This window comes from Symphalangus syndactylus, chromosome 8 (assembly GCF_028878055.3).
Source record: "Symphalangus syndactylus isolate Jambi chromosome 8, NHGRI_mSymSyn1-v2.1_pri, whole genome shotgun sequence".
Taxonomy (NCBI): domain Eukaryota; kingdom Metazoa; phylum Chordata; class Mammalia; order Primates; family Hylobatidae; genus Symphalangus; species Symphalangus syndactylus.
This window is the reverse complement of record NC_072430.2, coordinates 68,498,910-68,512,697: the sequence shown is the minus strand read 5'-3', so window position 1 is coordinate 68,512,697 and position 13,788 is coordinate 68,498,910. Positions and strand designations below refer to the sequence as shown.

The window sequence follows — 13,788 nt, the reverse complement described above, 5'->3', positions numbered from 1 at the left end:
CAGCATCAGATATTATTTGATTTTTTAATAATAGCCATTCTGACTAGCGTGAGATGGTACTGCCTTGTGGTTTTGCTTTGCATTTCTCTAATGATTAGTGATGTTTAGCATTTTTTCATATGTTTGTTGGCTACTTTTATATCTTCTTTTGCAAAGTGTTTTATCGTGTCCTTTGTCCATTTTTAATGAGATTATTTGTTTTTGGCTTGTTGATTTGTTGAAGTTCCTTATAGATTCTGGATACTAGACCATTGTCAGATGTAAAGTTTGTGACTATTTTCTCCCAATGTGTTTACTGTGTTTATAGGTTTTTGTATGTTTGTTGGTCTGTTTGTTTCTGTGCAGAAAACTTTAGTTTAATTAGGTCCCACTTGTCAATTTTTTGTTTTGTTGCAATGGATTCTGGTGATTTAGTTGAAAACTCTTTACCAAGGCCAATGTAGAGAAAGATATTCTCTAGATTTTCTTGTAGGATTTTTACAGTTTGGGGTCTTACATATACATCTTTAATATATCCTGAGTTAATATTTGTATATGGTGAAAGGAAGGGTCCAGTTTCAAACTTTTGTATATGGCTAGCCAGTTATCCCCACACCATTTATAGAAAAGGGTGTGCTTCCCCCAGTTTCACTGTCAGGCTGAAAATTTTCCCAAGTTTTATGCTATGCTTCCCTTTTAAATGTAAGTTCCAATTCCAAACCATCTCTTTGTGAATTCCTAAAACTGAACACTCTTAAGAGCACCCAGGTCACATCTTGAACACTTTGCTGCTTAGAAATTTCTTCTGCAGGTACACTAAATCATCTCTCTCAAGTTCAAAGTTCCACAAATCTCTAGGGCAGGGGCAAAATGCCACCAGTCTCTTTGCTAAAGCATAGCAAGAATCACCTTTATTCCAGTTCCCAACAAGTTCCTCATCTCCATCTGAGACCACCTCAGCCTGGACTGCATTGTCCATATCACTATCAGCATTTTGATCAAAGCCATTCAACAAGTTTCTAGGAAGTTCCAAACTTTCCCACATCTTCTTGTCTTCTAAGCCCTCCAAACTGTTCAAATCTGTACCTATTACCCAGTTTCAAAGTTGCTTCTACATTTTTGGGTATTTTTATAGCACAATTCAAATCAAAATCCTAGCACGTTTGTGTGAGTGTGTGTGTGTGGAAATTGGCTGGCTGATACCAAAATTCTTATGTAAGTGCAAAGGATCTAGAATAACTATAAAAATCCTAAACAAGAGAAAAAGTTTGAAGTATTGATGTTACCAAATATCAAGACTTACTATATAGCTGTAGTAGCGGACAGTATGGTATTAGTGCAAGGATAGATGAAGAGAATATTTGAACTAAATAAAGTCTAGGACATGGATGAAACTGGAAACCATCATTCTCAGTAAACTATTGCAAGGGCATAAAACCAAACACCGCATGTTCTCACTCATAGGTGGGAATTGAACAGTGACAACTCATGGACACAGGAAGGGGAACATCACACTCTGGTGACTGTTGTGGGGTGGGGGTAGGGGGGAGGGACAGCATTAGGAGATATACCTAATGCTGAATGATGAGTTAATGGGTGCAGCACACCAACATGGCACATGGATACATATGTAACAAACCTGCACATCGTGCACATGTACCCTACAACTTAAAGTATAATAATAAAAAATAAAAAAAGTCTAGGAACAGGCTCATACATATACTGTCACCTGATTTGGGAGAAAAATAGCACAAAAAAATCAATGAAAAAATGTACGGCTTTACTCACAAATGCTGCTAGGAAAATTTGGTATACATAAGGACTAAATGGAACTTTGAGTCATATATCTTACCATACTCGAAATTATCGAGATATGTATTACGAAAAGTAAACAACAAAGCTTGTAGGTAAAAGAGAAATATATCTTCATGACTTTTTTATGCCCCAGATTATTGAGATTATTGCCAGTATATAGTACCTAAATTTCAGCTGAAGAGAATCACCTGACCAAGGTAAAACTCCTTTCCTGAGGGCAGACTGCGTTCAATGATGAATTGATGTGGAAGGTGAGGGAGGGATGTGTAAAATCCTGGCATCTTCATCCCAAATTGGGGCAACTCTGAGGAGCTATCCTAGCTTCAGTGCTAGCCATTGTGTGAGCTGACACCTTTGTCCCCACCTTCTCCCCCTACTCAATCCTGCTTCATCCTCTTCCCTCAGTTGTGTTGATCCTCAGAGCACTCCCTAATACACTTCCTACCCACTACCCTCCTTTCAGAGTCTTCTTCCCAGGAAAACTATTCTGTAACAGTGATGTTTAAGATACTTTCGAGTGACACTGGGATCTATATGTTTATAGTTTTTAAAGTTATTTATTGGTGTTTTATAGAAGTACTGTGTAGAGGGTAAGAGTCCAAGCCCCAAATTCAAACCTAAGTTCCAGCATGTACTGTCTGTGAGTTCTTGGGCATAACTCCTATATATCTCAGCATATTCATCTCTAACATAGGAATATTAAGGGGAATTTATCTTATAGCGTTGCAAGGACTAAATCAATTAATATTTGTAAAGTGCTTAAAATAGCTCCTGGCACATTGTATATTGCTATTGTTCATGGTAAATGACATCGTTTTCCATTAGAATGCCTTTAAGTAAATTATTATATAGGTGATACAAAAGTATGCCAAAAATTGTGAAGGTAACATGAATAACTGAAATATGGAGAGTCTTTTCTAACAGAAATGTTGAAGAAGAGTAAAATATATGGAGGGTTAGGAATGTCAAAAGGAATAAGGCTGGATAATTTTTTTGTATCTATTTAAATCTAGATATATATGTAACTGTAGATATAGATATCAACTGTTCCATAAGAAGTTATTTTCTAGAAAACTGGTATTCACCAAGATACCAAAATTATTTAATCAATTAGTAATTTTAGTTTATAAAATTAAAACCATTTGTTTAGGAATTGTTTTATCTAGAAAAAAATGGATTTCATAAGAAAAATAACTATTTCTTTCTTTTCCAGTAATGTATTTCCTGGCATGTAACAGCAGGTGAAAGATCTTGTTTCCTATAAAATTGAGGAAAAGTAGGAGTCCATTTTGAAGTTAACCTATTTCCATCTATACAAATAATCCCAATAACATATACTTGTACATAGTTTTAGTGTTTAGAAATGTCTTCACATACACAATTATGTATGTTCATCAAAAAGTCTTTATTAAAAAATCAGTTTTACCTAATATGTCCAAAATAGGGTTCATACAGGATAGAAACTAGCCTAAGCTAATACAGCTTATCCATGTTACAGTCAAAAGAAGAGCACAGATTATTTGACCATAATGCTCAATCCCCATACCTTGGCTACCTTCCTAACATTCTAGGTCTAATTTTACATCTATGTGTAGATTTGTAAAGTAGCACTTTATTCTCTAGTGCTACAGTGTGTGACACTAGAGATGTAATAATGCTAAACCTCCAACTTTTTTTAAATGTTAGTCAGTTGACCCAATACGATGTTACAGCTAATGTATTTCCACAAGTTTAATTTTGTTTCAGTAACATTTGATTCTTTCCTATTAAAAGAGAAAAAAGAATACTGCAAGTCCTATAACTTTATTAGCTTTGTAGAAGGATGTCCTTTGAAATCACAATTCACCTATACTCTTGTCTCATTCTTGGTTATTTGACCTAATTAAATCTGTAGACAAGATAACATTTCAAAGTGAAAACCTGGCAGGTTAAGATTCTTCACTGACAGAAAGACCCTTTTCTTCTTCCTGTCTAGTTCTTGTCACCAGTTTTGAATAACGAAAGGAACAGTGAACTTTCTAAAAAGAAAATGAAGTACTTCGCTATCTATAGTATAGTATGAAACTCATTCCAAGGAAATAATTTCTAGAAATATATATTTGCTTAAAGGAATAAAAGGGCTGTGAACCCTTTTTCCAATGGGAAAAATATAGTGTCAATGGCTAGAGCTCCAGTCTATGTCAACATATAACTTCATCTAGATCTAATTTTACTAAACAACTTTATAAGCACAAGGAATTGTAAAATTTCTGAAAGAAGGTAATATGAGAAATATTTACAGAAATGATTTTTATCCATGTCCTTTTGTAATACAGAGACTAAAATTTTTGTAAAGTCAGATTGACTGGGATGATGAATAGAATGGCTGCTATTATGAAATGAAGCAGTAGCATTCATACTTGAGGAACGCATGTTAGTTGTAACAGTTGTCACTCAGTCTCCCTTACTGCCTAAGATTGAGTAAAATTGAATAGAATGTATTGTGACATCATATGGCAAATTAGAAGGTGCAAGTTTAGAACTTCCCTGCTGAATCAGTTCATGAGAAAATAACATTTACAAAAGTATATTTCTTGGCCAAATACATTTTGAAATACATATCACTTCCTCTATCTAAAAATACACACAGCATTAGAGAGAGAGAGAGAGAGAAAAAAAGGCCTAGGAAACCCTGCCATGAAGAAACTTTGTTTAGCCAAGTATTTCTCAAATTCATTTAAGCATAGAACTTAGAGTTTTTATTGATTTTTAATTCTATTTTTGTAGCTACATAGTAGGTGTATATAACTTAGTTGTTTCTGTTTCTTTGTGTTCTTGTTTTTACAAAATACTTAGGTAAACACTGGCCAAGGATAAGGTAATCTTTTCAGTTCTCAAGTATTCACCAAGAAAATGTTCTATGTTAATGTAGGAACACTTAGTTTTAAGGGTATAAATGCTTTTTCTGTTACGTGATAGTGTCCCTAGAGGTAATTTTTATAATACCAATAGTGCCCCAATGTCTTATGCCAAAAGCGATATAAGAAGCCAAACTCCCATTTCTGTTGTACTCTTAAAGTTTTATGTTCCTCAAATAAGCAGAAAAACTCCTACGACTAGTATTATAGCATGTAAAAATATCAGAGCAAACAAAATGTTTCTATAAAATAAACAAGCCTCTTTGGAAATCTTATTATATAGAGCATCAGGGAGCACATCATGAACTGTCAAACACACAACATAGGCCGGTGTGCATTGTTTATCTTAGAAAGCAAGTCATGGCAGAAACTAGAGAAGACAATAAGAAATTCACCAAGAAACTGGTTTAAATTTGAAAAAAAAATTTATGACAATAAGAAAAATAGAAATTGTAATTAATAAACTACATTTAATTTCTATTTTTCAAGCTAAAATTCTTAAAATTGGAACACAAATGTTGGTCTCTGTGTTGCATAAAAATTACATTATATATAACTACTAATTGTGGTATTTACAATAAAAGTAGTTATTAGAAGGTTTATATTTTTGTTTTGTAAATATAGATTTTATTGACAGTCATAAATACTGTGTTTCAAAATAGTGAGGAAATGAATGGCCCTGAAAAAAGAAGTTTAAATACTATAAAGATGTAGTTGTCCCCAAATGTAATTGCCATTAAATAATTGTTGGGATTTGTGGGGGACTTGATAAAAATTTATTATAATTTTTACCAGAAGAATAAGTAGGTAAGAGAAAATAAATCATTTAAAGACACTAGAAAGAAAGAAAGAAAATAAGAAAACAAAACCATGGGGTTTAAACTGTATGGCATTGAGATTAGATCTGAAATATAGATGCAGGGAAAAGTATATATATGATCTGAATATCAGATAAGTCACATTGCAAACATAAATAGCAACAAAATAATTATTATTATTCAAGAAAAAATGGAAAAGTGGCTAAATAAGTGAGAGGCAATCAAATTAGGTTTTCATTACATAGCAAAAAAGCACAATACAGATTAATTGAAGGAGTAAAAGTTGCTTACCTACCTGTAACCATTTCCTCATTAAAAACAAAGGAGAAGAAAAAGAAAATGTAGGTGAATTTTCAATTGATTTCACAATGTGGAATGACATTGATAGTGTAGAATCAATGGAAGAAACGTTAAAAACAGAAAATGGCTCACGTATTTAATGAATCAGTAAAATTAAATATAAGCAGATGCATAAATAGTTGCCACAAATATAACAATATTATTTGACTTGAAGGCAGTTTTCAATTTTTTGCTATTATAAAAAATGCGATATCAAGTATATTTATTCATACATTAACCATACTTTAAATATATCTTTGTTTCAATTTTTAATTTTGGCGGGTATCTGGTAGGTATATATATTCATGGGGTATGTGGGATATTTTGATACAGGCATAGAATGTGTGATAATCACATCACGGTAAATGAGATATCCACCACCTCAAGCATTTATGCTTTGTGTTACAAATAGTCCAATTATACCCTTTCAGTTATTTTTAAATGTACAATTAAATTATTTTTTACTATAGTCACTTTGTTGTGTTACGAAATACCAGAACTTATTCATTCTTTCTATTTTTTTGTACCCATTAACCCTCCCCTCTTCACCTCACGGCCCCACCCCCACCCATTACTCTTCCCAGTCTCTGGTAACCATCATTCTACTCTCTATCTCCATGAGTTCAATTGCTTTATTTTTAGATCCCACAAATAAGTGAGAACATGAGAAGTCTGTCTTTCACTAACATAATGGCCTACAGTTCTATCCATGTTGTTGCAAATGGCGGTTTCTCTCTCTCTCTTTTATGGCTGAATAGTACTACATTGTGTATATGTACCATGTTTACTTCATCCATTCATCTGTTGATGGACACTTAGGTTACTTCCAAATCTGGGCTATTGTGAATAGTGCTGCAATAAACATGGAAGTACAGATATCTCTTCAATATACTGATTTCCTTTCTTTAGGGTACATACCTAGCAGGTGGATTGCTGGATCATATGGTAGCTCTAGTTTTAGTTTTCTGAGGAACCTCCAAACTGATCCCTATAGTAGTTGTACTACTTTACATTCCAACCAACAGAATTGGCATTACTAGGTCAAAAGAATGACAGTTGCAAAGTTTCTTTTTATACATTACAAAGAGTGCTTTCCAAAAACTATGTAGTAATTTGTATTCCCACAAGTATTGTTTGATTATTCCAGTTTCACTATAGAAACATTAGCATTTGTAGTTCCATTAAAAGACAAAAACAAACTTTAAAAAAGGGAAAAAAATCTAGATGGTCATTTTTAAAAATCAATATCTGATTATTAGTGACATTGAACATATTTTAAACCATTTTTTGCCCATTTGTACTTTATCTTTTGTGAACTGTTGTTCATACTCTTTAATGCATTGCAAAGAAATAGCAAAAATTTTGAAACACAAAAAGATTCAAGTATGCCATTAAGCAATTATTTTGATTCTGTGTAAGTTAATTTTTCTGAATTGCACTCTCCATAATTCAGTGAGAATAATAATAACATCCATCTGTCCCTTGAAGTTGTAGCCAATGAATTCAATTAATGACATTTAGGATGTTTTTATAAATGGCTACAGAAAATGTAAGAGAAATTAACCCATTCTTATTGAAATGTTAGTAATGGTTATTTATTTCAGTTAGTATTTTTGTATTAATTATGTTAAGATAATTCATATTTTATATTTACCAAAACAATTATGTTTTATATTTTTAAAACATTATTATGGTTAAGCAAATTCATAATTTTTTAGCATTAGATTTTTAAGAAACTTCACTAGTTCTTAGAATTTTTCCTATTCATCAATACACAGGTGGGGTGGTTAATATATAGAAGAAATAGACATTGACGGGCTCACCCCTGTAATCCCAGCACTTTGGGAGGCCAAGGCAGGTGGATCACGTGAGGCCAAGAGTTCGAGACTAGCCTGATCAATATGGTGAAACCCAATTTCGACTAACAATACAAAAATTAGCCATGCGGGATGGTGTGCACCTCTAGTCCCAGCTACTTGGGAGGCTGAGACAGGAGAATTGCTCGAACCCGGGGGGCAGAGGTTGCAGTGAGCTAAGATCGCGCCACTGCACTCCAGCCTGGGTGACAGAGTGAGACTCCGTCTCAAAACAAAGCTAAACAACAACAACAACAACAAAAATTGTCTCAAAAACAAAACAAAACCAAACAACAACAAAAATTTATACCCCGTAATAAATTCACAGTCAAACAGTAGTTGAAACTACTGATACTTTTTATTAGTATTAAAACTACTGATACTACTTTTTATTAGTATCAGTATACTACTTTTTATTAGTACCAGTAGTTTTAACACACTATTTATAATTTTCTGAAATCTTTCTTGACTCATATAACCATGTGTTAAGTGGTATGTTATTCAATCATGGAAAACTTCAAAGTTAAAATACTTGGCAAATCTTACTTATGTTCTGAGGAATTAAAAATAATACAAATGTTATATATATATATATATAACATTTGTATTATTTTTAATTCCTCAGAACATAAGTAAGATTTGTATTATTTATATATATATATATAGGTTTTACCATCCATGTTTTTCTATCAACTTACTAAAATTTGTTCCAAAATTTTAAAATTATATTTTTAATTTGTGTTAAATATTTACTAAGGCAACAGACATATATTTCATTATCTCTGAAATGCAACAACAAACAGAATGATAGAATGTAAGGTAGAAATCCTGTACCTTCTATTTCACTCAGAGAACTCAACCTGAAGGCAGAACTCTCATAGATGAAGCTATCCCAGCAATGATCAATGACAAGATTCCTGGGACGTTCCACACCTAATTAAAAAATAAAGAGATATTACACTTCAATGTCACATTCAAGAAGAAAAACAGCAGCGGAGATGGAAATAGAATAAAAATTATCCTCTAATAGGAAACTTATAAGATGAATATCTTTCAAAGTATATTTTAAAATGAGATTTAAATGGCATTTTTGAAGGACATATTTAATAATATAAATGGTTTTATCTATGATGTTTAAAAAATAAACTCACAAATTCTTGGAACTTTCAGGTGGACACAGTGGCATGTGCCTAAAATTCCTGCTACTGGGGAGTGTGAGGCAGGAAGATTGCTTGAGGCCAAGAGTTCAAGGCCAGTCTGGGCAACATAGCAAAACCACATCTCTATATTTTAAAAATCTTGGAATTTTAATTTGAACTACTCAACAAGCAGATATTAAGAGTGAACTACTCAACAAGCAGATATTAAAAGTCTATTTGAGCCTGCTATTTAAAAATAGATTGTACTGATTAATACAGTTGGCCTTCTGTATCCATGGGTTCCATATTCATGGATTCAACCAAAGGCAGATTGAAAATCTTCAAAAAGATAATGGATGGTTTCATCTACATTGAATATGTATGGACCCTTTTCCTGGTCTTTTTTCCCTACATCATACACTATGACAACTATTTACATAGCATTTACATTGTATTAGGTGTTCTAAGTAATCTAGAGATGATTAAAATATATGAGAGTATATGTGTAGGTTACATGCACACACTGTGCCATTTTGTGTCAGGGACATGGGGATTCGTGGACTGTGATATCCTTGGGGGTTCTGAAATCTATCCCCTATGGATACAGAAGATGGCCTGTATATAAATATGCACAAATAAATAACATTTATCCAATGTTAACAAGTTCAAACTAATAAATACAAAACTATGTTTATTAATTCTTTATTAAAAAGATAAGCTCTACTTACATTAAATATGAGTTGATAGTTCTAAGTGGTTATATTTCAAATGTAAATATATATACATTGAAGGAAATGTCAAAAGATATTTACTAACAGTGGTATACGATAAAAGGGAAACGTTTTGAGATCATTGTATATAGATTAGTGTTTCTAAAAGTGCAGTCTTCTGATAACCTGCATTGGAACAGCTTGTGATGGCAGGGCCTCACCCCAGCCCTTATTAATCAGAATAAATGAATGTGAACCTGGGAATATGAATTTTTATAAGGTCTCAAATATTGTTTACTGAATTTGGAGATCTATTAATCAAGAATCAAATAAAACAAGTTCCAAATGTTAAGATATCTTATCAGCATCTAAAAATAAAATAATTGTAAGCAAGTAAAGTCTCAGATCACTCACTTCAAAAACGGTTATAATTATTCTACATTTACTTTTTATTAATACAATAATATTAACTATTTCTTATGAGTAAAATAAACTAAGACAAATAACCCAATTAAACTAAGTTATAAAGACTTCATATAGGCCGAGTGCATAGCTCACACCTGTAATCCCAGCACTTTGGGAGGCCAAGGTGGGCAGATCACGAGGTCAGGAGATCGAGACCATACTGGCTAACACAGTGAAACCCCGTCTCTATTAAAAATACAAAAAAAAAAAAAAAAAAAAATTAGCCAGGCGTGGTGGCGGGCACCTTTGTCCCAGCTACTCGGGAGGCTGAGGCAGGAGAATGGCATGAACCCGGGAGGTGGAGCTTGCAGTGAGCCGAGATCACACCACTGCACTCCAGCCTGGGCGACAGAGCGAGACTCCATCTCAAAAAGAAAAAAAACCCCACAAAACTTAATATATTTGATACCCCAACTTCCCTGCCAAAAAGTCTCAAATTTCTCAATACTATTTATTTCTTAATTCAAATATTTTAAAAGTTGCATGTCTGAATTTGGGAGGGATTTTTAGGTTCTGGGAGATTTTCTTACACCAATTTATCTCTCTTCTTAAGTATAAAACCATGCTCATACTGATTGGCCATTTGCAATGATTACTACATATATTACCTAAATATTTGTTCAACTCTGGATGTACTTGAGATAAGATTCAGAAGACCTCCAGGGATTTTCATAACTAATTCTACCATGTGAAATGAAATGCACTGGTATTTCTTCTCCACATCATGTAAGTGTGATTAACTTATAATTATGCTACATCGTGCACTTTATTACTTTACTGCTGGTGAACATCATGGTCATAATTAACCCAAAGCCAACAAGAACGCATCAATGTACTTTGTTTTCATTGACTAATTCTCATACAAAAGTTGATATCTGTAAAACTAATACATTATGTTAATTATATGCACATTTTTATTCAGTGCTATTTTGTTTTGCACCAATAAACTACTGATATATAAAACAGAATTCATCTTTATTTAAATCTTTGAATCATATCACTAATACTGCATTTAAATTTGGATTAAATAGAAAGTGAATAATTTCCAGACTATAGCTATTTTAATAGAAAAGTAATGAAAACAGCTACTTTCTCTGCCTTTATTCCCATCTGAGCAGGGTCAAAACATGAGAGATAGGGTCTTGGGTAAGGGACTTAATTACTGATGAGAAAATACTGTGAGAATTGTGTCCATGGACACCAGTCACTGAGCGAGGGTACACGTCCAGGAAGCCAAAGCATGTATGTACACGACAGGATGTTTGTACACGACAGGATGTATGTACACACAGGACATATGTATGTGTACAAAGCATGTATGTACACGACAGGAAGCCAAAGCATGTATATTTCAGGCGAAGCCAGTGTCTGAAAAAGAGGAGAGACAGCTGAGAAAATGTGAAATGAGTGGCAGTAGGGGCATTTCTTGGGGACTTTGGACAGAATGGGGGGAGGCCTGTTCCCCTAATATCCAAGCGGAGGTGTCAAAGAGAGGGGCAACTGCCATACTTTAGATCATATAACTGGCTTTAAAACTACCATCTGTGAGCAGATAAAGAAATTTAAGTGGTCCTAAGGAGGGTAGTCAGACATGATGGGCTCAACATGCTGTTCCACCACTAAAAAGGGAACTTTCCACCCTGAGGTTCCTCATTGGAAAGGCAGGAATACTAACCTCCAGGATTTTGGGGGGAGTTTGGGTACGGTCATGTTGGTAAAGCTCAGGTGTGGTAACATAAAGGGATCTTAATAAATCCTAGCTTCCCAGACTATTTGAGAGCTATTCTGTAGCATCCTGCTCCTCATGGGATTCATTAATGGTTTGCTTTAGAGACATCTTTACTATCCTTAGGTTGTTTAGGTACCTCCTCTCTTGCCACCCTATCTTATTAACCTTTTGAAATTGGCATGGCTTCAAATATGTACGGATGTCTGAAACATTATCTTCTCTACACCTTGCCTTTCGTAATGTTCAACTGAAAGCTCTTTCCAACATTCACTCTGAGGGCTGGGCACGGTGGCTCATAAGCCCAGAAATTTGGGAGGCCAAGGAAAGTGGATCACTAGAGGTCAGGAGTTCCAGACCAGCCTAGGCAACATGGCAAAACCTCGTCCCTATAAAAAGTATAAAAAATTGGCTGGGCATGGTGGCACATGCCTGTGGTCCCAGCTACTGGGAAAGGTGGAGTGGGAGAATCATCTGAGCCCAGGAGGTGGAGGCTGTAGTAAGCTGAGATTGTGCCACTGCACCCCAGCCTAGGGGACCAAGTGAGACCATGTCTCAAAACTAAACAAAAAAATTTCCCCCGTTCCTGTTACAGGTTGAACATCTCCTTGCGTGAAGAGTTCTATTCCTAAGTTGTGTATATCACAAAAATATAAAACACAAAAAAGATGAATTAGAATAATTTTTTAGAAAGCTGAAACAAGATTAGGGACACCATCTGCATTCAGGGATGAGACACAGTATATGGTCATGTCACTTACTTGGAATAAGACAAAATGTTTTCTTAGAAACTAATATACTGAGGAAAAATGCAGCGACATAATCAGGCTCCACAGTACAAAAACCAGACAATTGCTCAAAAGAGGCAACCATTCTTCCTGATACTAACAGCTGATTCTTAAAAAGATTTCATTTAAAAAAGATTGCAATGTAATAAGAAAGCCTTTGATAACATCTTCACCAATACATCACGATGACCTCCTTAGAATATTTCTATGCAATCTGGTGTTACGGGTAAACGACATCACAAGACAGTGAAATTCACTAAACACAATTCTTAATGTGGTTGGGGGAGGGTGTAGTTGATTTCAAGTACTGGGCTTTTGGCTCCTTCTATTTCATCTGTTAAGTAGATTTCAGACCACTCACAGAAACAGATTGCAAGTCTTTCCTGTAATCCTTTACTATCTCTCCATTTGAGCTTTTCAGTTTTATATATAACTAGGTGAACAGTTAGTGAGAAATTGTTCTGCCTGCTTACTGAGAAGCCATGTGCAAAGGTACACAGAAACCTGGCTTTACAGAGTTGGGTTTTTAATCTTATTTCCTTCACTTAATAGCTCCATGATCGTGAACAAGTTGTTAAGCCTCTCCATTAATCAATTTTATCCTCCTTAAAACAGATATAATGCCAATTTCAGAGGGTTCCTGTCTTAGTTGGGGTTTCCTCAGAAGCTGTTATTTGGGACGTGACCTCAGGAAATGCCAGTAGCGAAGAGCAAAAGTGAGACAAAGATTAGAAGGACTCCAATGAATGGTGTATTATAAAGGAAGTTACTACTGTGGATACATGAGGCTCAAGGCAGCTAGGGAACTCTGAGAGCCAGTGCAGAACACACATCTCAAAGGTATACTGCTCAGGGGAATGGGAACTGTAATATTTTTCCACCACTTCCTGTCATCCATAGGTTGAGGAAAAATTAACTCACTAGGGCAGCCAGAGGAAATATCCAAGAGTTACAGGTGTTGGTAGCTGGACAATGGCCCAGATAAATACTAGTTGAATATTTGTTGTCCTGAGATAACTTAGGAAGAATAACACACATGAAGTGCTCAGTATAGTCTTTATAATTGATAACTATTATGTGTCCCCAGATTCAATCACAACTGTGTATCACCCGTTAAATAACAAGGGCAGCATATGCCCTAACTGAAAGTTAAGTTAAAGGTCGGGTTCACACCCTCATGTGCAAATTGTGGAGCATAACAGGTATTTATGCTTGAGTGAAGGGCAAGCCACTCCACTAAGTAATTCCCTGTGAAT

The 13,788-nt window shown here is 34.6% G+C and overlaps 1 protein-coding gene across 1 annotated transcript in view; it reads right to left on the bottom strand.

Annotated features, from left to right (window-relative positions):
- Window positions 1-13,788, bottom strand: part of LOC129487942 (cilia- and flagella-associated protein 47) — a 477,840-nt gene that overhangs the window by 58,435 nt on the left and 405,617 nt on the right. The window contains exon 57 of the mRNA XM_055289494.2: window positions 8,539-8,637. Coding sequence (XP_055145469.1) covers window positions 8,539-8,637 — 99 coding nt within the window. The remainder of the gene's footprint in view (window positions 1-8,538; window positions 8,638-13,788) is intronic.